This window comes from Triturus cristatus, chromosome 1_2 (assembly GCF_964204655.1).
Source record: "Triturus cristatus chromosome 1_2, aTriCri1.1, whole genome shotgun sequence".
Classification (NCBI taxonomy): domain Eukaryota; kingdom Metazoa; phylum Chordata; class Amphibia; order Caudata; family Salamandridae; genus Triturus; species Triturus cristatus.
This window is the reverse complement of record NC_140580.1, coordinates 840,493,018-840,519,327: the sequence shown is the minus strand read 5'-3', so window position 1 is coordinate 840,519,327 and position 26,310 is coordinate 840,493,018. Positions and strand designations below refer to the sequence as shown.

General features: G+C 41.6%; 1 protein-coding gene across 19 annotated transcripts in view; it reads left to right on the top strand.

The window, feature by feature from the left end:
• Positions 1–26,310, top strand: part of EIF4G3 (eukaryotic translation initiation factor 4 gamma 3) — a 1,568,346-nt gene that overhangs the window by 425,528 nt on the left and 1,116,508 nt on the right. For all 19 annotated transcript variants that reach the window (XM_085608969.1, XM_085608978.1, XM_085608977.1 and 16 more), the window contains one exon: positions 17,887–18,066. In XM_085608969.1, coding sequence (XP_085465095.1) covers positions 17,887–18,066 — 180 coding nt within the window. The remainder of the gene's footprint in view (positions 1–17,886; positions 18,067–26,310) is intronic.

Sequence of the window (26,310 nt, the reverse complement as noted above, 5' to 3'; positions counted from 1 at the left end):
GTTTGTTCAGTATGTTAGCGTTCACTGTAACCTCCAAGCAAATGCCCGTATGTTTTTTTTTTTTCCAGTTAAGCAAAAATAGTGGTGATCTCTATTCTATGCATGGGCAATTTGTTGTCTCAACTTGGCAGCATGTGATAGTATGATGATTACCAGAACTGTATAATGGTGTACTATGAATAACCTATAGATATTGATATTTAGATATATGCAGATCTATCGAATTTGTATGTGTTAAATTGCCAAGGTTACTGTAGATCAAATTATGCAAACTATATGGAAAGTTAACTTGCATCCTGCCCTTCTTTTCTCCACACTCGTCCAATTTCCATATCAACTAAGGATTAGACATTTCATGCATTAAGGTAGATTAACTAAAATAGCAGTTCAGAGGGATTGAGGTCCTGCACACAACTGATATTCACCTCCTAAAACAGCATGTGTTTATCACATAAAAAAGGAAGACTCCATAATGTAATTTGTTCTTGTAAATTCTCCTAGCATAGCTCTAGTTGCCCCAGTGGCTTTGGTTAAGGAGTGTTCCCCCAATTGAGGTGGGTTGTTGAGAGATCTGGCCATTCAGGTTGTGTTATGAATCTTGTCAATGACAGACTTTTGTGTCAAAAAGTGATGAAGCATTTAGAGCCCTTGGTAGCAAATCAATCTGTCTCCTCAAACTTGTCAGCAATTTTTTGTGGTTGGGCAAAACTGAGGCACATTTGCTGCTTTATTTAAAAAAACTTAGTTAGGAAATGGACTGAATCAAATAACATCTAGATGAGATTTGACTATGTACTGCATCCGTAAATTTTAGCCGATTAAGCTAAGAGACTCTGATGACATACACTCATAGACCTAGAATGAAATGGCAAAGTTCCAGAGGTCTGTTCTAAATAGGTTGAAAGATTTTGGTGTGAGCTTCTTTGAGACAAAATATTCCATGTAATTCTTCGTGACTGCGCCCTGATCTATGTGTATTCTTGCTTCGGAGAAATGACTCTGGATATTGCAGTTTGCTGAAATGAACATTTAATATATGTTTGCCTATCACTTTATGTACAAGAGAGTTCCTTGTATGGTGAGCTTTGATGGTTAGCTTTGAGATACGCGGGCCTTTGAAGGCTAGGTCTATTATTTTAGTTTGCCACCATATGGCCCTAATAAGTGAATCCAAGGCTGAATGGTGTAGATAATTACATGGATTTGAGACTTCTTTAATTTCAGAGCTCCTTTAGAATAAACCAACACAAGCTACTGAAGAGGTTCTTTATATCAGAGTCCTTTGTTGACCACAAGGAGCAGAGTTTACTCCCAAACCCCTTCATTCAGAGACAGCCATTTTCCTGTAAATGGGATTAGGTGGAAAGTGTCATAGGAGTTGCAGATTTCCTCCAGGCTTGTAAGTGGATTAGCTAAAAACACCTTGATTCTGTTTTGCCATTTTCTTTAGCCATCATAAACTCACCAAATCTTCCAAGATGTGGTATTCAAGGTCTACACATTCCTGGTTGGTTCCCTTGTAGTGCATCGCAAGTGTAAGTTTCCCACCCCAGAATGCCAGAATTATTACCCCCAGTAGTAATGGTTTAAATCAGTATACCAACCTTCCACCTCCTTAACTATTGCTGAGAGCGTCTCCCCCTCTGGCAAACATGGCTCCCTCATAAGGGGCAGAGCTTTGTTTAATTTGTACATCTTGTCGAACAAGGTGAAGTTGGAGTTGATCCATCATAGCAACTTAATTCATAGGAACCATTCGATCCTAGACAGGGTTTTTTTGTTCTCAAAATGTGAGCAGTAAGCTAAATGTACAGTTTCCCAGCATGGACTATGATGCTGATGGCCCCCTGTATTCATGTAGTTTTATAAAGACCTCCCTTTATTTTGTATGCCCTGCATGCAGTTTCATTTAATTTGGCATTGGAATCAAGAGACAAACCCCTGCACATTAGTTATTCTAATCCCCTTGGAAAATAAGAATTTAGTGGAATGGTGGCCTTCAGAAAAATTCTCGGTTAACAATGAACTACATTTTTTTGCTTATGACACATTTGCCTTAATACTGTGAGAAACATTTGCAGAGGACTAAGCTTTACATATTGCTGCGCCTAATTTGAAAGTCATTTTTTGAGCATTGAAGGCTTTTTTCCTGACGGTGTACAACAGAAGAATCCTGTTCATTACTAACAACAAATACTATAGTGCTTTACATCCAACCCAACAGATACAGTTGTCTGAACTATAAATTCTATGGGTGAGATTGCAAATAAAACAATCTTGAGTACCTGACTGGGAATATGAGTTGGGAGCAAGTTGTCTTAATGGTTGTCATGTATGCAGCAGATTTTATAATAGTTTTGTACTGTGATACAAGGCCTGTCTGTGCTCTTTGGTTGTCAGACACGTTCTCTCAAGTAAAATATGTAAATAGGGCCGCTATGCTAGATCTCTTTCCCTCCAGTTTCAATGCAAATTTTCATCTGAGCACTCTCCCCCCCCCCCCCCCCCCCCATCCCTCCTTTGTAACCAAGCCATTCATATTTCCCTCTTTAACCAGATGCTTAGTTCTCCAAATTTGCCCTTCACCACTGAAATGACCATGTAATTTTATTAGACATTAATATGTAATCATCTTGGGTTATTTAAAAAACCTGTAGTTTCTCCAAATGGATAGACATCCGTCTGTATAAGTCCCATTACCTGTTCTTATTACCTTTGAAGTGTCGTCCTTTGCCTCACACCGAGCAAACTAATTTTCTAGTTCGAACTGTACAAATCCTATCAGGCTACTTTCAGTATCTTTAAGGATTTCAATTGGGAAACTTTTTCCTTCAGAGTTATATTTATAAGTAATATTTTCATGGCCAGATTCGTTTGAAGACCATATGTTTTTATTATAAAATAGTTTCAACTAGTCTGGCTTAAAAAGCTGCTGAATCAATTACTTTATTGACATATTATTCACCTTTGTTGGAGTTAAGCCAAGCATTAAGCTGCACAAGCTGTGGCCTCTTTGGTCTGGTCACCTAGTACATGGCCAATGTGGCAAGATAGATATTTGAAGGTATCTTTATTTCTTTTCTGAAGTTTCCTTTGAATTTCCACTGAATCAGGAGTTGTTTCTCTCTGCATTCTTTGTGAATCCTTCCTTGCATACCAACCAGACCGTCCACAAGCTGCAGTGGACCCTCACATTTTACTTGGCTATCAAAGACCGTCTGTTGGGGTTTTCATACCTGTTGTCCCAACCCAGGCATACGGAAATCGACCTTGTAGTTCCACACTCTGTCTTCCACATGGCATATGTTTGACCCTGCCCATACGTTGCCACAGGCATGTGCTGATGATGTGATAGGCAGCCATTTGATCGTTTCCTACGTTCTGTATATGTTGTGCGTTAGTTTCAAATAACAGGCTCAGTTTTGTATAGCCATGTCAAGAAATATTTTAGTTTGCCGTCTGCAGATTCCATCATAGCTGTTCCCCTCCCCGCTTCTGGATTTCCAAGAGTTTTTAACTAGTTGTGATTTTTTTTTTTAGGGTGGGCGATTGCATGCATTTCAATCTCCTTCCCCCGAATGACCCATATACCAACATTTGTCTTTCTTATATATCTTAGTGCAGGTAAACCGATATAGGTCAGTGGAATGGCCATTATTAGTGGGTGGGACCCTGGTTTTAACAGGGGTAACACACGTGCATCGGATTCCAATGGAATCTGTTTTGGGTGTGCAAACTCTGGCCAGTCGTGTTCTATTACAAATCTACCTGTGAGTCTGGAGGAAAGTTCTCTGTGTGAGTAAGAACATAAAAGACATGGCAGTGAGTGCTTGGGCTAATCACTGCTTCAATTTTAAAGGACACTTTGACCAGCTGGGATGACACACAAGGCACAGGAAGTAAGCATCACCTTCATCCTTGCTTCCTCCGGTTCTCACCATCTTGTATTGTTCCCAACATCATCTTTAAAAGGTTTGACCTTCAACTTGTTGTCCGTGCCTCGTGTTACAACAGTTTGATCTTTAGAATTTATTCCCTAGCAGACAGTGATCAGATGACCTTACGCCATCATACCACGTGTCTTAGCTGGCATTTTGTTAGTTCTCTTTTTCTCCTGTATATAAGTTGAGCATCCTTAATGGTGGAGTATTTTTACGTACACTGGTTTTTGCATGAGGTTTGTTAGGTTTTCTTGCAGAAGGATGTAGCAACTCTGTTTTCCTGTGATCTTGGTACTTTTAGTTTGTTAGAAAATGAAGTTCTGTTTCCAAGTATCTAAAAACTTTTGTATTGTATTATGTAGCGCTTACTACCCCTGATTCAGCGTTGAAGCGCTTTTAGATGCAACAAGCTGCTGCAGAACCCAATGTTTGTATGCATTTCCTTGGTTGTGTATTATAATCTCATGAAGGTTTGCTTAAATGCATCAAAGTTTACTACCCATACATTCTTTCACAATTATTGGCTCTAATTTGAGTGCTTTGTGTTTCTCCAACTATTCGTTTTCCCAGTCTCCTTTTTAACAGTCCATTGATTGCAACCTGTTTTGCAGTATTTAACCTGTGGATTGTTTGCCTCTGAACCAGTCTACTGTAACTTATGTAGTTATCAGGATTTTATCTCGCACTATCCATTTCTGTGGCCTTGCAGAACTCTTAGCAGGCTAAGCTGTTTTTTACTGCACTTTTCAGTGTCTTACTGAAATGGGTCACAATAGTCTTGCGCCTTTGTCGGGTCTCTTTAACGATAAGTTTGTGTACTGACTTGTGCTTGTTCATAAGCCTCCAATTCTTTGTTTTCCAAAGTATTTGCCCTTGAGTATTCGAGTAAAGCACTGAGAATCCTGCTTCGTGAAGTTAAGATCTGCTTTTCATTATGCTTTTAAAACTCAGGTTTAGTCTTTGTTTTTTTTCTGAAGTTCCTATTAAATTTTAAAACTTTTACTGATACCAGGAAACGAAATAGATTTTGAACTTGATCACTGCTTGTTAAATGAAGGAGAGGTTGCCTGTTTTGCCTTGTTTCGTTAGGATGAGGTTCATCTGGCAATCAAATCTCTGTGCGCTATTGCAGTTATCAGTTCCGCTTCAGGACTCCTCGAGGTTTTCTCTTCATTGTGGAGAGAATATGACTGTGGTCGAAGCTGGCAGAAAGGACGTCTTGCACTTCTGTACATTTTCTGGAGTCCTTTATTGATCATGTTACGCAGGTTTGGCTGGTACCAAGTATAAAACAAATTAGTGTTTTGAAAATGTTTATTGAATATTTTGGGTCTGTATGTGAAAAGTGGTGCTTATGGACATTGCTTGCTGCTGAAGGATGCAAGAGCAGTTAACAGTTGAGAATACATTTTTATTGTTTTAGCAAGAACAAAACTCCTGGATATTTACTAAGCAATAGTGTGCCTGTATCTATCGATCGATATATTTCAGAATGGTGAAAACTTGCTTACATAACCAATAGAGGAAGCATGAACTAACCATATTTCATTGCTTATGCTCACCATACCCTTCAAAAATATCCCTTTACCTGGGGCGATAACTGCTGAGTGCTTTAAGTTGTAAAGGAGTAATACCTAAGCCATTGGTTAGAAAGAGCCAAAGTGCTAGAATTACAGCTACCATGACATGCTGATGTCCTATTGTCTGCGGGTTGGGCCGTCGTTCAAGATGGGGAAAATATGTTAAGTAAAAGGGCTTTCATTAAAAAATTGCAGGTAAGGGACATTTATTTGTATTGCATGCACTGTATTTTGGAAGATTTGTTTCCTTACACTGTCGGCATGCACCTATAATAATGATTAGGCTGCAAACATTTCAGCACTTATAATGAAATGAGTGATAATAGCTTCCTGCTCACTTCCTTCCATTATCTAATGAGTCTTTTTAAGATTTTTGTTGGTCCTTCTATAAACATTGGTGCTATTGAGATACAGAGAACAACATAAGTTGTAATTGGTTTTCTTTGCTTTTGATCCAAGATGCAGTGGTTATCGTGTCATGAAACTTTGTAGCTGGAATCCGTGACTAAATGTTATTGAAAATGTCAACCTATAACTGATAGAAGTCACATTGATGAGAAGAGTAAAACTGTGAAGCTTTTGGAAGTGAGTGGGGAAGAGCCACACACATACTTGACCATCCAAAAGTCATGTAGTGGCTCCTAAATTTAGGGGGTAACTTTGCTGTAGTCAGCATGCGGACAGACCCCTCTTAATCAGACGTGTAGCATATAGAAATACATAGCACATTCTGTTTGCAAATTTGAATTATCTAGAGCAGCTTTTACCACCCCCTTGCCGCCTTCGATTTTGCTAAATATATTTCTTCCGTCGGTTGCGTGGGCTATAGGGAATTCTCCTGAGAAACCAGTCCAGAGACAGTAGGCCAGGAATAAAGCATTAAACTTATATCATTTCTAAAGTTGATTGTCAGGAACCTACTTTTTATGACAAACAGTTGCTCAAGTGGACAGACATTCTTTTGATTATTTGCTCTTTAAAATGGATTGTGGTATGCACACAGTTATTTACCAGCACTTGATGTTAATCTACGTCCCCGAACCTCAATTATTGACCCTCGTCCTTAGGAAACCCAGCCACCTGAAGGAAGATCAAGTTTGCTTTTTGTCATTTTCTTTTTTAAATCTGCAATTATTTGTTGATTTAGTCGATCATACAAAAATTGTGTGGCGAAAAACGTCCTCCTAAGGTCTTTGGGCAGTACAGTGCTTATTGTTTTTACTGAAATCAGTGTTGTAGCAATGTATGTTTGTTTTTCTTTTTACTCCTTCCCTTGAATGGTTGCTTTCATTGGTCCACGGTCATGTGGCCCACTTTGTACTGAAGAGGATTTCCTGTGGATAGGCATTGGAGGTGCCCTACATTGCAAACAGCCTAGTATACACCATTTAGCAGTGATATTGAGACCCCTATCCCCCCCCCCCTCCCCCCCCCGGTAGTTTGCCAGATTGTTGATTAACAAATCTTGAATTAAAAGGAAGACATTTTATCTAAAAAGTTGGGTTTTTATCATAGTCTTTCTTTTTATATTTGTAAAATCGGATTTATTGCTTTACCATAGTTGAAATTATTTAGTAGAAGTACATCTTCTAGATTCCTGTGAGTCCAAGCTAAGAGTTGTGAGTAAAGATAAAAAACTGCTGCTTCATTCTGTATGATCTAAGGTATGTTATGTATCTGTATTATTATAGTGCATTATCACCCATGACGGTATCCTGGCACTTCGCAGGTGAGTTGAGCAAGCCCTGTGGGGGACTTATTCGAAGAGCCAAGTCTTCAGCTTCTGAATCCCAGAGGAGCGAAGGAGGCTCAAATGCAGTTGGGAGGGCGTTCCATGCTTTAGGGGCAATATATACGAGAAGGCTTAACCTCCCAATCTGCTTTTGTGTATTTGTGGGACATATGCAAGTCCTGCTGAGCGGAGGTGCCTGGGGGGTTGGTAGAAATGTATTCGGCTGTTCCGGTAGGCAGGGCATGTGTTGTGCAGTACTTTGTACATGTAGGTGAGGAGTTTGAACTGAGTGCGCTTGTGTATGGTGAGCCAGTGGCGGTCCCTCAGGTGACGTGTGATGTGGGATCGCCGTGGGAGATGAGGACAAGTCTGGCTGCAGCTTTCTGGGCAGTCTGTAGTATTTTTGTGAGTTACTTGTTGATTTCTGCGTAGAAATGGTGCCCATAGTTCAGTCTGCTGGTGATTAGTGCTTGGGTGATAGTCTTTCAGGTGTTGTTTGGTAGCCACTTGTAAATTTTTCTCAACATCCTCAGAGTATGAAAACAAGCAGTAGCAACGAAGTTGAACTGGATGGACATATCCAGCTTGTTGTTGATGATCCCGAGGTTTCTTGCTTGTAGGTGGTGGGGGAGAGAGCATCCTAGCTCTGTAGCTGGAGTTCCATGGTGAGGCATCTTTTCCGAATATCATCACTTCGGTCTTGTCCATGTTCAGCTGGAGGCAGTTGAACTTCATACAGGTGGCCACTTCAGTCATGCAGGTGTTAAAATTGTTCCTTTTGTGGAGTGTTTTGTCCAAGAGAAATAGTATCAGTTGCTTGGTGTAGGTAAGTATGTCAATGTTGTATGCCCAGATGACGTCGTCCAGTGGGGTCATGTGGATGTTGAAGAGGTTTGGGCTGAGCGATTACCTGGTAAATGAGTTCTCTGGCTTTCACAGAGTAGGGTAGCATGTTGACTGTCTGGGTTCTTCTAGTTAGGAATGTGCAGATCCATTTGAGGGTGGGTGCTTGGATGCCAGTCTCATGTGGTCATCTTATCCTGATGGGGGTGAGAGACTGTGTTAAAGGTTACTAAGAGATAGGGTAGTAGGAGAGCCACAGTTTCTCCTCTGTCGAGGATTATCCGGATGTCGTCCGTTACTGGGATTAGGTCTATCTCAGTGCTGTTGGGTCTGAATCCTTATTGTGTGTCGTCAAGGAACTGGTAATCGTGATGGTCAATCACAAAGCCGCTACATATGCTCCACATCCTGATATTAGAAATACACATATGAGCCATCTTTAGGTGTCATGCTTATGGATTCAGATAGAAAGTCACACTTGTTAAGGGTCCATGTCCAGATACTGTAGTGCTACAAGACCTGTTTAACCTGCTTTCGTCATTACTGGCATTTAACCTAAATTCTGTTGCATTTGGGGTGACTGGAATGCTGGAATAGAAAAGCTAGTTTGCTAGAAAGAACAGCAGAAGGCTAGAATTCTGGTAATAGAGGTAAATAGAATCTGATTAAAGACCACTCTTTCACATGGACTTGGATGACTTTAAGAGCCTGTGTTGGTTTTCACATTCAGCTAATCGTCCTGGTAAGGGAAGTTGACCGTTTTACCTCACCAAACCCTTGGAACCATCGATTATTCAATTTAACTAGCACGAGCAGAGACCTTGAATTACCATATGTCCTGAAAAGTTAAAGAAGAGTTGCACCTCTTTTTTGTGCTTGAGATTTTGTTAATCTTCCAAAAGTTAATGTAAAATTGTTGATATTTCTACCCTCTATCTGAAAGTCTCTGTTTCTTTTCATGCCTAAAGTAGAAGTTGGACTGAAGTGGAGGCTTCCATACAAACTATGAAGTCTAGTGTACTAATTGTATGAGTTTATAATGACATTGAGACTACAACTAGTTCAGGTTCATAGAAGAAACTTTATCTCCGGTGTCTCAGTTTCATTAATTTCCTTTGTATACTTAAGAAGGTTACTAGGATGAAGACTTTTACACAAAAAAGGGCCATGATGGACTAAGTGCTTGCACCCTTTATAAGAATATTTTTTGCATGCATCTAGCTTAAGAGCAGGTGTCAGTTCCCAAGCTTAATTATGTGTTAATCTAATAAGAGGGTGTGAATTAAATGTCTGTTTTGTAAACCTGGACAAGTGTCTTAAAAGAGAAAGATGAACTTCACTGAAAGCTAGGGATGTTTTTCCATTGTAATGGAAATGAGATTCATTGGCTGAGGTCATGATTAAAACTAGTAGACATAGTTTATACATCATGAAGCCTAAAGGACAGTACCTTTTTCATAAGCCATTCACTATTTCCTGAGAAAACCCTTTTCTTTAAAGCCTCAAAATGTGGGTAGCTTCTTGCACTTGGCCATTTCATTCTGCGGGGGCATGGGAGAGAAACATATTCTTGCCCTGTGAGCTGCACTATGAAAACTGAGCTTATCTGGCAAAGATGAAACTTGCGCTCTTTGTGCTTTTCCTTTTCCCTTTGTGTGCAGAGAAACTTTTGACAGTCTCTGTGCTGCACCTGTGTGTGTATGAAGCTCTTGGAATACCCAGGCGGTTGAAGTACTCCTTATGAAGGAAGCTTGCACTGCTAATGCCTATGTTGTGTCCAACGTGTTGTAAGCAAGCTTAAAACTGCTGCCAATACTTAAGTATTGTGAGGAGGAACTGAGATCTCTTCTTGGAATTGCCACAGCCCCCAAAATGTGTACTGCTTTGAAAGCTAGGAAAGGTTGTTGTGAGCTGCATGTTGGGCTACATACACACACTCCCACTTTTTGATGATTTGTAAAGTTATTTCCTTGGCTCTCTGTCTCCTGCTGCCTTCTTGTTTTCGTTGTCAAGAGAGGATTCAGACCCATTCAGGTAATTTACACTGTTAGATCTGCATGGCATAGTTATACTTCTTTGGCAGAATTTGTGACCATCACCATGTGGACATGTATCATCATGAACAGCATTGTCAGTCAGCATCACTGTTATGTTTTTTGTGAACACCTGCTGACAAAATGTGTAATTCGAATCTCTTAAAAGTTTAACTCGGCTGGCATCAAATGCTGACCTTCTGAGAGTCTGCCCGTGCAGAAGAAAACATTTTAGCTTTCTAAACTCTTTTGCTTTATATTTGTGAGAAGGTTTGCTTAAGGTAGCATTCTTCTCATTTTTGTATACGTTTATTTAGAAGGTCCTGCGCAGCACTTTTATTTATATTGGGGAATCACTGAACTGCGAACTCTGCCTACTTGCTGGGGGCCTTTCATTTGTTGTCCTGCTGCTGGCGCCGTCATCGCCGTTCCTGGGTGCCTCTTAGCTGTGTGTCTCCCCCGCCGCCGCCACTACCTCTCGCGGCCGAGAGCGGGGGGAAACTACAGCCCCCAGAGTGCTTTGCGGGCCCTGACGCCATCCACGCGCCCGGAGGCGCATAAAAGAGCGTCGCGGGACGCGCGCGGACGGCGCCGGAATAAGCCCGGGACAAGGGCGGGACCGTCTGTGGCCGGAAGAGGCCGGGCTGGGCCACAGCTCTTAGTTTATCGATACGGACCATTATTCACGTGAGACTTTGTAATACGGTGGCCCTTGTCTGACCTTGTGTTGGAGTAATTTTGAATTATATTGTGTAGGTTCCTCTTAAAATCAGGACATCCTTATTAGCGCTGTTGCCCCCTTTTGGTTTATTACTATTGTATTAATTATAATACCCCACTATTGACTACGCCTATTGGTAAATATGATAAATCTGCTGCTGGAACTGGTCTAATGGATAACTACCTAGTCAAAGTGGTTAACAAAATCAATAATGACTGGAGAGCTTCTCTTGGTAAAGGGGGCCTTCCTGCCTCTCCTGATATTATCTCCAATTCTGCGGTCGGTAGCCCATATGAGGATACAACTGGTATGAGCACCCAGCCTGTCATAACGGTTGAAGCTCAGGTTTACTCAGAGCCTCTGATGGATTTTCTGGATACAACCACTATTGATCTAGAGGAAGCTCCCCCTAGTCCTAGACCTGTGAGAGCTTGTAGGAAACAACCGAGCAAAAGAGGGGGAAAGCATACTAAAAAAAGAGCGGAAGCTCTGCACCAAGTCCCAAATAGTATCGCCCATGAAACCGTATCGCAGGAAGGCAATAGCTCAGCTTGTATTAATTTATCACCAGAGCAATTTGCATTACTAGTATGTACCTTAGAGGCTAAATTCGAAGCTAAGCTAGCCGAGCATACTCGATCCTTAATGCTTCAAATAAATACGGCTAACTTGGAAGTTAAGAGGCTTGGAGATCTCATAGAGAATCTTTTGTCTGGTAGCGAAAGATCTAAGGCACTAGCTACGGGTTTGGCTGCTGTCTCCGAGGGCACAATATGTGATTCTTCTCAGCGACCCATCCAGTGCTCCGTTATACCGGAAATCACCCCCTTTGACTCTATACCACCTAACGGTTTAGTTAACCAATCTTTTATGGGACAAGGAGGCACATCAACCCTTAGACAAAGAACAAATTTTGGCTTTACTAATCTTCCTCCAGACTGCGCGCCATATGTGGTTGTCCTGACAAATGTGCCCGCTTTAGAAAATCAGCATGCTCAGCCCCGTGAGGAATCACATGAGTCTTTAAAAAATAAAACTGTGTCTTGGCTCAATAGAAGATGCGGTTTCCCGACACACTTCGCAGACCACATTTTATCTACTAGAAGGACGAAGTGGGTTGGCTCATCCCGAAAAAGCTGTAGTGGGGATTGTGTTATAGTTAATTTTAGATACCCACAGCATGTTAATACAGTCTTGCTACGTGCAGCTTCTTTGGTGGGTGATGCTAACAGTGTTTGTGTGCGCCCGCTGGGCTATTTTTATACGCACCTAATTAGATCCCCGAGCCGTGTGAGATTTAGACCATTTATTCCCAGGGAGCACCAGACGCCTGTAGCCCCTCAAGTGTCTAATGTTGATAATCATTGTAGGTATGGTCCTAACATCACCACCCATAACAGATTTGGGGCACTTTCGTGCCTGGAGGCCTGTGATTGACGAGAGGCCCCTGAGATTCAGGGAAGTGCCAGCCCGGCTGTTTTGGGTTACCGAGATACTGTAGAACCAATAATGAAACATGGAAACTCACAAATTAATTTTGATAGCACTGTAATTGATACTGGGGACATGGTAAAATTGCTAAGTTGGAACATTGCGGGCTTACGGACTAAAAAGAATGATGGTGGCTGGCTAAATATTCTTAAACAATATGACATTATAGCCCTCCAAGAGACTTGGGATAAGGACTGTGATTTCTGGATTGATGGTTTTACTTCCTATTTTGTTTCGGCCCAGAAATCTATAGCGGGAAGAGATAGGGGTGGTCTCATGTTTTTGATCTCAGTAAACATTATAGGAAGACTTAAGAAGGTTGTATGTACTTCCTATAATTGCCTTATTCTGGAAGTAAGTCTGGCAAACAACACCAAGCTTATACTAATTAACTGTTATAATTCACAGCATGAAGAGTCCCCTAATGAGCACATTCACTGGCTGTCAAATTTTTTAGAATTCTATAAGGACAATCAATCCACTTTTTGCTATTATATCCTGATGGGTGATTTTAATGTGCATTTATGTAATCTAAATTGCCGATACAGAGATAAGGATGGCCCACAATTCACAACCCCTCAACATTTTGAACATGGTTCCAAAGGGGAAGCCTTGGAGTCCCTTTTGACTAATAATGAACTGTATGAAGTAGGGTTCCCGGACAAGAATATACGTGTCCCCACGTATGATGCTAGGGACTGCGAATCTATTATAGATTACATATTTTTATCTGCAGGGCTTTTAAGGTATGTGATTTTTTATAATGCTCTACGTTCCTGTTTTAGTGATCACAACCCGGTGGCAATGATATTAGCTAATGTTTTCCCCCTTATGGATAAACCAGCTCTGAGACCTGCCTTAGTTTCCGTGAAAGTTAAAGATCAGGGGAGGAGAATAAAATGGAGTAAGGTAATCCCTGAAGGTTTTTTTAAGTCAATTACATTAAAGGTTGGCCCACATTTAAGCATATGTGCTTATCCGCCATCTTATGGCAGGGATGTAATAACTGCTTATGAAGCTATTTGCTCACAAGTGGCCAATGAACTCACTACGAAAGGCAGTGTTAACAAAAGTAAACCTGCCTGTGGTTGGTTTAATTATAATTGCTCCGCAGCTCATAATCGACTTAAAAATGCCCTTAATGACAATCCTAGAAATAAAGGGCTAGTTATCCTCTTAAGGAAAGAGTATTCGCAAGCAATTCAGGCACGTAAAAGGGAAATTAAACAAGATGCATGGGTAGCCCTAATAGATAAAGCAATTCTGAAAGATAGCTCTAAATTTTGGGAAATTATTAATTCCCCTTTGCTATCGGGCCACCAGAACTCTGTGCTAGAATTGAATATCTCTGAGGAGGATTGGTTAGGTCACTTTGAAAAAATCTATGGGAGTAACCTTGAGCTGGAATCCTTTGTGGTACCAATTTCTAGTCCTCCCCTCCCCCCCATTAGCTTTACTATTGAAGAGGTGGAGAAAGCTATCGAGGGTACGGCCGGGCGCAAGGCGCCAGGCCCAGACGGGGTGCCTTCTGATATGTATAAGGCTGACCCTAAGTACTGGTCTAAAATATTGTTAAATGTTTTTAACTCTGCGGCCGTAACAGCTCTCCCGAAGTCGTGGTCCCAATCGATTATAATCCCTGTGTTTAAAAAGGGCCAAAGGGGAGACCCTAGATGCTATAGGCCCATATCCCTGTTGGACTCTTCGTTTAAAATCCTAGGAAAGGTTATTTTGGCTAGGATATCAAACTGGGCTACAGAGAAAAGAGTAATCTCCAATGCCCAGTATGGTTTTAGATCAGGGCGGGGAACAGAGGATCAATGTCTTAATTTACACCTAATCGTTGCAAAGTACACAAAAGCTTCAGGGGGCTCGATTTTTCTAGGATTTATGGACCTGTCCACGGCTTTTGACCTGGTTAACAGGTCTAAGCTATGGTCTATGCTCCTGGAATTGGGTCTGGATAGGCCCCTTGTGTACTTTCTGGCAGAATTACATAAAGATTTGAAAGCCTCAATAAGGATGACTCAGGAGGGGAAATGCACTGCTAGCTTCAAATCTGGTAGAGGGGTACGTCAGGGTTGTATTCTTGCCCCTATGTTATTCACATTGTACATAAATTCCCTTGAAGATAATTTGTTAACCGCATCTCTTGACATTCCACGGGTAGAAGGTACTCCTATACCTGTACTTCTCTATGCGGATGACACAGTTTTATTGGCCCGGACTCCGCTCGGGCTACAAAGATTACTGAATTCTTTTGGGGATTTTATGAAATCTTTGGACCTTGTGGTTAACAATGGTAAATCCCATATTATGGCACTGGGTAAGGGAAAGAACCTCCCCAAAACTTTTTATTGCAATGGAGAAGTTATCACTAGAGTGAAAGTGTTCACCTACCTAGGAGTCGTCTTTGACGATAAAGGTACCTGGGCACCTCAATTATCTATCAAGGTAAATGCGGTGCGTAGCTCCTCGGCTGCAATATTGGGTTTCGCGAAAAGGTTGGGAGGGAAACCCTGTGAGGCTATTCTAAATATATACCAAGCCAAAACGGTTTCAATAGCTAGGTATGGGGCCGCAATTTGGGGGTACATTAAATCTGAACCCATACAAATAGAAGAGAATAAATTCGTACGTGCTCTTCTTGGCCTCCCCCAATCTACTACGACACATTCGGTCCATCTTGAATTGGGGACAGGATATATTTCTGACATTATAAAAATTGCTCCAATTCTGTTATGGATCAGAACCTGGTTGAATCCGGATCTCACGTTGAATCATAGTATCCTGAAAGATTGTATTAAATTAGATAATATGAAGGAAATTCATTGGCTGTCCTATATTAAATTGATATCTAAGAAAATTGGACGCCCGGAGCTTTTTACTAATCCCGAAGGACTATGTAAAGCCGATTTAAAGTGGGTTAAAACTTATTATATTAAGCACTGCGAGGTTGAGCGAGAATCTCAGGAGTTATGTAAACCTACAGTAAGGGCTCACCTCTTGCTTATTCTATCTAGAGCTATGCACCCATATTTGTCAACTGTTACGAACTTTTACCATAGATGGCTATTGACTAAATTCCGTTTCAACCAGATCCATTTAGTATTAAGTGTCCCTCAGGGTTGGTCTAGGCCGGAAGATGTGGCCCCTTGTAAATGTGATGATTTTTCTCTCCAAGATACAATGCACTTTGTTTTTTTGTCCTTTGTACCTGGAAGCTAGGAAAAGGTTTATTTTCCCTATTTTGAGGGGGAAAGCTTTTGTACAAGTTAAACCTGCATTGTTGTTTTTACAATTAATGGAATCCCCTGCAACTATGTTTGGTGTTGCCAGCTTCCTCGTTGCAGCCATTAGGTCAAGAAGGAATAGACAGGCAGCATTGGAGGAAATTAATTAGCTTTTATAAATCTGATCCACCGAGATAAATTATCTTTTTTAACTATGAAACTGTTGGAATGTTTTTAAATTGTTAATCATGTACTGTATTCTTTTATGATTTTAAATAATCGAATAAACTGGTTCTTGATTGATTGATTGATTATTTATATTGCCGATAAGTTGAATCAGAAATTTCTCAGTAGTGTTCTTGTAAGTTATGGTAAACATCAATTCTTACAAAAATGTTCGGATTCATCAAGGTGGTATACATAGTCATTTGCTATTAAGGACACAAATTGTGGGTATTTTTCAGTTTTCAGTGGTTTCAATATACAACTAGAGAGGAATCTTAGAAGTGCACAGAGATAAAAGTATCAATTTTCTTCGCTTTTCTCCTTTCATATGGATTTTATCAATATTGATGCCATTATAAGAAGAATTGGGACCTGCAGGGTTTACCGCAAGAGAGGTATAGACACCCTAAATAATATTTTTGCTCAAATCACCTATATTAGACACAGATGTCCACTTATACCTTGGCAAGTTTTCAGTTTTTTTGTTGGTCTCGGAACACCACCCACATACTGGAAACAAAGTTCTGAAAATAATGAATTTCGTAATTTGCATTTAGTTTTGTTCTCGTACCAGAGCAAAAATAATGGTTTGCCGCAAGTCATTTTAATTTCACAAATATGTTTTAGAAATTTTACAAATGTTTAAGCCTAAACTGTTTCTACATTCGCCTTTGGGTGGATTCTTAAGATCCGCTATCTTTCTCAGCTGCACTCCACTGTTCAATAATTTATTTTCTATTTTTGCTGTTTTGTAAAACACAGTTGCTAACTTTTTCACTAGCTTCTGAGCACAATACATAAAGAGTATTGTACAGTTGTGCACCCTGAAGTAATAGTAAGGTGACATCAAATGCTTTCTAAAGCTTCCAAATAAGTAGAAACGTTCCTATTGGGCTCAGTAGGAATTTGAGTACTGGTGACATTCTTTTTCTTGGAAACAGGCCTGTTTCAGTAATACTAATGACCTGTTATTTTCTTCCATTTATCTCACAATACCAGTTTAAGCATTCTTGCTATTTAATAAATCTAGCACCCCAAAATAAGAGCATCAACAGCACTTTGCAGAAACCTTTATACACATTTTCCCCCCAAGTTAGACCTTTGTGAAATGGCATACCGATCCCAATCTCAATATTGTAAATTCAATAGGGAAAATGGGAACAACTGTTGCAATTTCACCATTGTTTGGTTGTTTTCTGCATTGGTACACAGGAAGACGAGCAACTGTGTAGAATGTTAGACCAGTGAATGAATGTAGTGATTGGCCAAATAGTACTGATCAGTCAGCTTAGGTGTACATCATTTCCTTTTCAATATTATGGTGTTGGTATTAATAACTGCATTTGTTTACCCATGCGTAGAAGTGGTAGTATTAAAGAAAGGAGAAGATGTTTGCTTTGTTTCATTGCAAGGTTGCATTTTGTGAGAGTTGCAATTCAAAGCCCCAAGTATTTTTCAGAATTTCACACAACAGATTTTAAATGAAGAACTGTTGTGATGAAATGTAGCTCATCATAGGGCTAACAACTTGAAATTGAGCAATATGTGATAACACATGTGAGTTGGAACTGTTTCAGAAGTGATGTCCTTCATCAGATACTTACGATGGTGTCTCTTTTCCATAGGGGATTTAGAAAGAAAAGTTAAGCTGTGAAGTACAGGTCACACAAACCTGTATGTGTTCGAAGCAATACATTCTGGCCCCTTCACAACATATTTAAACAATGTTAGTTGAATCTACACTTGATAGAGCAGTGCTCCACATCCATGAAAAGGTCAAGCCATCTGCATTCATCATTAAAAAAAAGCTCAAAATAAAATCCACACTGTAACTACCTTAGTACAGGGCTTTGTTCTGTACTGTCCGTATGTTTTTCCCACTACAGTAAATACAAGTGTTTGTTTATATGTCCATACTTTAAATGATTGCTATACATAGTTGTTGTTAAGGTTTTGTATTTGGCATTAGATTACATTTCTGGTTAAAGTACTTTTGATTAAAATCTTTTGTTGACTAATTCTTATGTGCCCTGTATGCACTAACGACAAATTGGGCACTTGTTAACTTTTCACTTACATCTTTACAGTTTTTCCAGAGGCCTCAGTTACAGCCTCCACGTGCTACCATCCAGAACAGTAGCCCTACCATCCGCCCTGGGGCCCAAACGCCAACGGCAGTGTACCAAACCAACCAGCACATCATGATGGTGAACCATTTGCCAATGCCGTATGCACTGCCTCAGGGTCCCCAGTACTGCATACCACAGGTAAGGTAAAGCCATAGGGAAGCGCTACACACACGTTTAGGTAACAATATACTTCTGCAAAGGGCATCAAATATATGGTATGCTTCTGTGTTGACCACTTATTTCCCTTGTCTAATTTCCCAGTAGTTCCCTCCTGTCATGATGCATGGTTGATTACAGTCTGTCACCTGTGTTAAAATGTATTATGTTTGTAAGTGTGACTTGCTAGCCTGCGGCATTCCTCTGCTTCAGATGCTGTTACGAATATCGCACACTATCAGGTGCAGGATCCTGAAACAAAATATTTTACTGAGTCTGTTTTGTAGCTTCTCAGCTGTACGAGGCACAACTATTTTCCCAGCCCTGATAACATTGAAATTATATCATTAACCTCGCTCTCGTTGTTGTAATAAATTATATTTGTCTTCTTTGGCAAATGAGTTTTTGGGAGACAGTTATTTGCTTTCTGATCCCTTAGTTATTTTACATTTTTATTTAAAGATTTCTCAATTTTTTTCTTTCTATATTTACCTTGATTGCTTTTTTCTTAAACTCCATTTCGATTTACACAGGTTATAAATATTGTTTTTCCTTAAATTTAGTATTTTTCTTTTTACACAAGTGATTATGGAGGCAAAATCTGTTGAATGTTGCCTCATTTGTTTTCCTGAAATTGCCACAACCTCGTTGAAAAATGGTGGTTGTCTGTAATAGCTTTCATCTCAGCCAGAAGTGCTTGCGTTCTCTTCTTATAAGAAATGTGTACATCATGACTCCAAAGAGAAAGTCTTTGTGGATTTCCAGGCTTAAAAAAATGGTTCCAGCTTATGTTGCAGCTCATAGAAGGTACCTACCTCGAAGATTAATTTTGTCAAAGACATATTAGGCCCCATCTGGAAATGAGAGAGACAGGGATTATCTTCATTTGAAATAGTTTTGACATTACAGGTCATGAAAACCATTGCTTAAGCTTAGTTTTGGCACTGCCTCCCATTTTAATCACACATGTGTATCAAAATCTTTATGCTCAAATCTGCATCTCCTTTCCATTATGGCAAGGCTGATATTAAACTTTGAGCTGCCCTGATGCAAGCTTTTTTTATTGCGGAAGTCTCACTTGGTGTAAAGTGAATTCTTGGCTCAGAGAAACTTAAACCTTTTGCAGATTAAAGATTAAAGCATTCGACTTCACCGAATTTATCTGCATCCCAGAAATTTAGCTAAGAAGCAGAATATGGTGTGATTTCATATTGCGGATTTCTTTTGTTGGGGAGTTTCCTCACAGAGGGCACCTGTGACCTAAGCATGTATCTATTAATTTACACCTTGTACAGTGCACAGCAAAGAAGTGTCCAGAATGACAAAACACTCTTATCAACTATTATTGCTACTTTTTTATGTGAATGTGACGATGATGAAAACTTATGCTTTCCAGGCATGTATCCCATTGTTAGGCAATTTATGGCCAAGAATTGACCATGAAATTGAGGCAGTCCATATATCCGGCATCCTTACCTTACGTCTCAATGAATAGGTACAGTATGAATTTTGTGGTACATTGTGGTAAAATCAGAGGCAGCAGGTCGTTGAGATAATACAGCTGTCAATCAGTACTATTGGTTGTATGTGACAGATGCTAAATCTTACTGAATACCCTTCTAGAAAACAAGCTAGAACAGGCTCCTTCTCTCATGGGCCGTACAAGTCTGCATTCACTTGAGTACTTACTACCAATGATAGCACTTTTAGGAAACAAGTATATATGAATTGACCTTTTGAAAAACACTATTTTGGATTTCTTCCTCATTTACAAGGCAAAGGGATGCACTGACCACAAATATTTATTAAATAAGAGTATGGTGACAGCTAACATGGCCAAGGCAATGGGTATATTTTACCATAAGTCATTTCCATAACAACCAACTTCAGAGTGTTGTATTCCCCATCGCCCATTAATGCAGGCTTTCGCACCGACTATAAATCACCAGGCCAAGATGGTGTCAAAGAAGTATGGTTGAAGTTCAGAGTAAAATCACCTTCCAAGACCCTAACAATTGTTGGATACACTGAAATGCCTGCAGAAGGCAATCCAGAAAATGTATTAGCAAGTTCTAGGTTACTTTTGGGATATTTGAAGTATCTGATACTTGTCGAACAAACCTATAAAAATAGAAGAGTTCATAATATTATATGTGCAGCTTGAAATAGTTTTCCTTGGACATCTGCGGCGATATTACCAAAACACATATGTCTTTTGCGAGTGTTATATGGTCAATAATACCTGGTCCACATTCTTGTTTTTGATTTTTTTTAGTAGATCAAAAAGAAAACTAACCACCCTGCATTACTTTTGGTCAGAACATTTTCTCTAACTGAAAATGTAAAATGTATACGTGGTTAGTAGAATGTATTGCTTTAGTTTAGATTTTCTTTTAAGGTTGTAATTTTTTTGGAAAATCTTTTTTTTATTAAACAAGCTCATCATACAGTATAAAAACTGAGTGTTCACTACGAACACCATGTTACATTACAGCATATATCTACCCACGGGAGTGGTCAAAGTATGGAGATCAAATGAGTCCTGGTCGTCTAAAAATTCCCAAATTTGTGTGGGTCTGAGACTGCCCTTGTAAATCTGTTTTGCTATATAGTGCAGTCTCTACTGTACTTGGATACGTCAAGACCCCAATGTTGCTCCACTGTAGTTCTTCCATGGGGACCGTATTTTCTCCCACTTTCTAGGGCACCCTCTTGCTTTATAGATCACACCTTCTGCCCTGTGACACCAATCCATGTCAGCTTCCCACTCTGCCTCTGATGGGGGAAGTGACCCCCCAACCTCTTTGCTATATTTCGTTTTGCCACCCCCTGTCGCCAGTGCCAAACAGATCATGTTATGTCGAGGCCAATCTTCTTCGCGCTGGATCAGCAGAAGCAGCCACTTTGCATTTATGGGTACCCTTGCCCCCAGGGCCTGGCCATCACACCCGTCACCTCTCGCCAGTATCTGTGGATCACGGAGCACTCCCAGAGTGTCTAATAAAATGACCCCTTCTGTGTGCATCCTCTTGACATTGGAGTGTCTCCACCACCCCCAGTTTGTGCAGCAGGGTTCGTGGATAGTACAAGCGATGTAGGACTTTCCACTGTATCGCTATATCTCGGGGACTTTGCAGGGCCTCTACCCATTCTTTGTCGACTATGTCGGATACGTCATCAGTCCAAGTGCATCTGAGTTGTCCCATGGGGGTCAGGGGAGTTGTTCATCAGTTTTCTGTAGAGCACCGATATCCCCTTTTCTGGGGTGGGGTCAGCCAGCAATCGGTCCTCGAGAGGAGAGAAGTTGGGGAGGTCAGTGCCCTCTTGCATATGCTTCTTGAGGGCGTGTCCGAGTTGGAAGTAGCAGAGTCTCTGTGTGGGGGACAGGGCATACTCTTGACTAAAGTTACTCAAAAGGGAGTAGTGACCCATTTCTCCATGTATCCCCCAGATGCTCAATTCCTATCCTTGCCCACTGCACAAAACCCTGCAGTCCGGACACTTCCCTCAGTTGGTTGCTGTGCCAGAGGGGGGGTCATGGCTGTTCAGCTAGAGTGCCAACCCAGGTATCGATTAGCTTCGGTCCAGCACCTTACCACTGTCTATTTATGTAGTGGTAGCAGTATTTTCCCCTTATGAGCATACAGGATGGCCTCATAATTACCGGCAGGCATTGCTGCCCTGTCAACTCTGTATTCCTGCTCTACCCAATCTGCATATACCCAGTCGTTAACCATCCGGAGTTGTGAAGTCTAGTTGTAGTTTTTAACATCTGGGATTGCCAGCACACCATCATAGATTGCAACTTGCGCAGAGCTGTACGTGGCGCACCCTCTGCCAGAGCAGTGACCGCAGCTCTTGAGCAATTTGCTTAAAGAAGGTAGGTGGGACCAGATAAGGCATATTTTGCAACGCATGTAATATGCGTGGAAGGGCCATCATTTTATATAAGGCTGCTCTTCCCATTAAGGATAGGGGAAGAGTGCGCCTATGCATCACATCCGCATGAAGGTGTTGTAGCTGCGGGATGAGTTTTCGTTGCGTAAATAAGTGTTTGTCCCGTGTCGCAAAGACCCCGAGGTATTTGAAGCCATTGGTCTGAGTCAGCGTCAAATGCCTCACCAGGAGACTCTGCAAAGGACCCGACAAGAGAAATACAGTGATTTGGCCCAGTGTATATTGTAGCCTGAATAGCTCCCAAATAGTTCAAAGATGTGTAGGATTCGCGCAATGGAGGCATACGTTCTGGAAAAATAGATGTCATCTGCATATTAGGAGATGCGTTCCTCCCATCAGCTTGGCGATGGAGTGCCCCATATCAGCGGGTTGCCATGTATCCAGACTGCCAGTGGCTCAAGGGCCAAGGCAAAGAGCAAGGACGACGTCTGGTACCCCTGCCCAACGGAAAGACCCTGGACAATGCTCTGTTGACCGGCACCCTAGTCTAGTCAGTGGGGCTTGGTACAGCAACTTGACCCATATGCAAAATTTAGGACCTAATCCTAGTCTGGATAAGAAGGCCAATAGATAGGGCCATTCTATTCTTACAAGCTACATGAGGCATCTAGTGCCATCAGTGCGATCTGCTGGGTTGAGAACGTGCTTGTCAAGCGCAGAACTCTGTATATTCTGCTTGAATTGAGACTTGTGCTCCTGCGTGGCATGTAGCCAGACTGGTCAACGTGAACAATATCAGGGAGGACCTTAGAAAGTCTAGCTGCTAGGGCTTTCACGAGGACCTTCGCCTCCACATTCAGGAGAGATATCGGCCTGTAGGAGCTACATTCCTCAGAGGGCTTGCCAGTTTTATGTATGACCACTATCGTGGGTGTTCATTGGTCTTCCGGCAGGGATGCAACCTCCACTGTGGCCCGAAACATCTCCAGCATTGGCCCTGCGATTTTGCCAGACAACCCTTTGTATAACTTGACTGGCAGACCGTTATGCCCCACAGCCTTTCCAGACTGCAGGGATCTTAGGGCCGTTGCGATCTCGTCCTCTGTCAGCTCAACTTCAAGACTGTCCCTTGCTTCACCTGAGAGCATCGGGAGGAAGAAGTCACTTAAGAGCTCATCTTAGATTGTAAGTTTTTAATCTAATATTTGCCAAACTGGGATTTACCCCTGTAGCCAATTGCACCTACTCCATCTCCTTTGCTATGTTAATGTTAACCCTACAAACTTGCACTTAACATTTATTGCATACCTCTCTCCCTACTATGCACTTCACGTTCCTAGTGACCCATGAAAGACCCCTTTGTGGCCTGCAGTCCATACATCTAATTCTCTCACTGGTTCTAGCTCCTAGATTGTTTTATTAGTTCCTTCATTACCCAAAGATGCATGCAGTTGACCCACCCACCATAGCAAAAGGCATTGTTTTAGGTTATATGATTATCATTTTTTATGTAAATTATTTACTGATTGCGATAGATTATTTGTAAGAATTGAGTTTTGCAATAAATGTGTACTTTTTGAAATCGATGCCATTTTGTTGAAAGGAACAAGAATAGCGCAAAGTACAAGGTAAAAATTGCGTTCACTAGAATTATTTACAATGCATGCCCACTTTGCAATATTTTGTGGATACGGTTGGTGCTAATAGTTGCGGCTCAAGTTTGGTGTAATGCCTAGACTAAGGGATATTACCATATGAGGAACAGGTAGACAGGTGGTCAGTATCAAAGGGTCAAATGCAAACTGTAAAGCACCAGAACGTAGGATATGCAACAATTCATTGTATTAAGCTGAAAGGATAACAAGGAAAAATAAGCAACTGAATTTAAACGCATCAAGCTGGAGCAAACAGTATGGGGAGGGTAAGGTCTCAAGCCACCGTATGGCAAGGTGACTAACGAATGAGCACACATTGGGCTACGTACCAAGGGGTGGCGTGGTATAGTGGACTAAATAGGGGTTGTTGGGCTTGGCCTTCTCTGCAGGATAACCCCAAACGTTTTTGCCTTTATCCCGCCTTCTTTCTAAATGTGTGATTGCTGGCATTAGGATTCTCTGCACTGCTAACCAGTTCTAAGGTGCTTGTGCCCTCTCCTCTAAACATGGTAAAATTGGCCTATAACTGATTGGCACATTATATTTGCTTAGGAGTCCCTTATAATATGCTACAATATGGTCCCAGGTAAATTAAATGCTACTAGTGGGCCTGCAGCACTTATTGTGCCACTTTCTTAAGTAGCCTTTAACAAAAATGCTCAGACCTGACATTGCAGTCTGTGTGCAGTTTTAAACTGCCAATTCGACCTGGCAAAATAGCCCCTTTTGCCAGGCCTAAACCTTACTTTTTAATAAATACTAGTTGCCCCTAAGGTAGTTCTTCAACAGCCCATTGGCCGGGGTGCGTTGTATTTAAAGAGTTGGACATGTACTTCTATGGAACAATTCTTTTTATTTGAGTTTGAACAAGCCATAACACAGCTTACGCCTACAACCACTGGCCGGCAGCGAATAAAATGCGAATGAAGGGTACACAGCATTATGCCAACAACCCGGAGGCCGGTAGCGAGTGTCGTGTTGAGATAGTTCATGCCTTTGACAAGCGGTGTGCAATGTCAGTGAGATAACCATATATAAATAAGAAAGAGAAACGAGAAACAACCCAAGAAGAAGATCCATCCCTAACCCACCCCCTTTTTCCCTCCCCTTCCTCCCCAGCACCACCATGTGTAATACACCGAGTCCTCGGCCCCCAGAGGGGAGTAGTGTCTCAGTGCGGAAGCATCAGTCGCTCTTCACCGTGAGCCCGTGGACTCTTCTTGCTTGTTAAATATTAGGTGTAAAATTTGTGAATATTGGGGACAAGTCACCTCCCTAAACTCTTTCGCTAGGATTGTGATAAATGGTGCCCATAATTCAGAATAGGTTTGAGCCCTGTTATCAAGCATCATTGATATGCGCTCCATGGCTAAATCAACCCACAGTCTCCTCAGCCATGCCGTATGGTCTGGAACTATCGCTGTTCTCTAGTTGGCCAGCAGGACCTGTTTAGCTGCGTTTAGTGCTAAGGCTATTTGTCTCCCTCTTAGTGAGCACAAGGGAAAGGTCAGGGGATTGGAGAGGCCCAGGAGGGTTTAGGCTGGGAAGCGTGGGATGCCAGTGCTAAAAGCTTCATCTGTGTCGTTAAGGACCAGCTTCCAATACCTTTCCAGTTTGGGGCAGTGCCATAGGAGGTGTATTAGGGATCTGGTCTGCCTGCACCCTCGCCAGCAAGACTCGGAGCGATCTTTGTTCCAGTAGGGCCAGTTGTAGGTACCAATAAGATGCTACTTTGTAAGCTGCCTCTGTGCCTGGTATGTCGTGTGCCATGTGGTGAATTCTAAAGTGTATGTCCTGCCAGTCTTTATCAGATAGTGCTCGGCCCAGTTCTACCTCCCATCTCAGCTGCTCCCTGGACTTGATGGCTATAGGGATCACTGATAAGAGGGCGTATAATTCCGAGATAACACGTTTATCATCTTTCCTGGTTATAAGCAATTTTTCAAAGCAGGTCATTGAGCTGGATGCACCCGGTCTCATTCCTGGAGAGGTCACCCAATCTACTACCTGGTTGTAGGGGAAGAGGTCAGATGTCTGAAGCGAATAATCTCTCTGGAGCTGTTTGAAGGGAATGACCCCCTGGTGGTCGAACATTGAACCTGATGTTTTGCATCCCTGCTCACGCCATCGCTGAAATATCTCGGACCCACATCCTGGGGAAAGTCTGGGTTATCATCCATAGGCATCATCGGGGAGGGGAACGTTGTGGCGAAGTACCATCGCATCCCATACCTTTAAAGTGGTTGCCATAACTAGGAAAGAGTAAAGCCCCCACGCTCTGTTTTTTGCGGGAGAGCTAAACCTCACTCCAGATGTTTAGTCCTGCGATTGTTAGGTCCATAAAGGACCAGTGCTTTTCTGACGGGATGGTCCATTCTAGTATGAAGCATAGTTGCGATGCTTGGAAGTATCTTGAGATCATGGGTACCCCCATCCTCTGCTTTGGGTTTAGCGATATGTTGGAAGCTGAGGCGCAGTTGATTGCTGCTCCAAATGAAGCGGTTGATGTAGCGCTGCAGTTTCCCCAGGGTAGGTGGGGACGGGGTCAAAGAGATGCCCTGAAACACAGAGGATGCTCTGTAAGATTGTCATCTTGACTGTGGCTATGTGCCCAGCCTATGAAAGGCCTGTCGGGGACTAGGTAGTTAAGGTCTTAGTCACTTGGTCTAGTAGG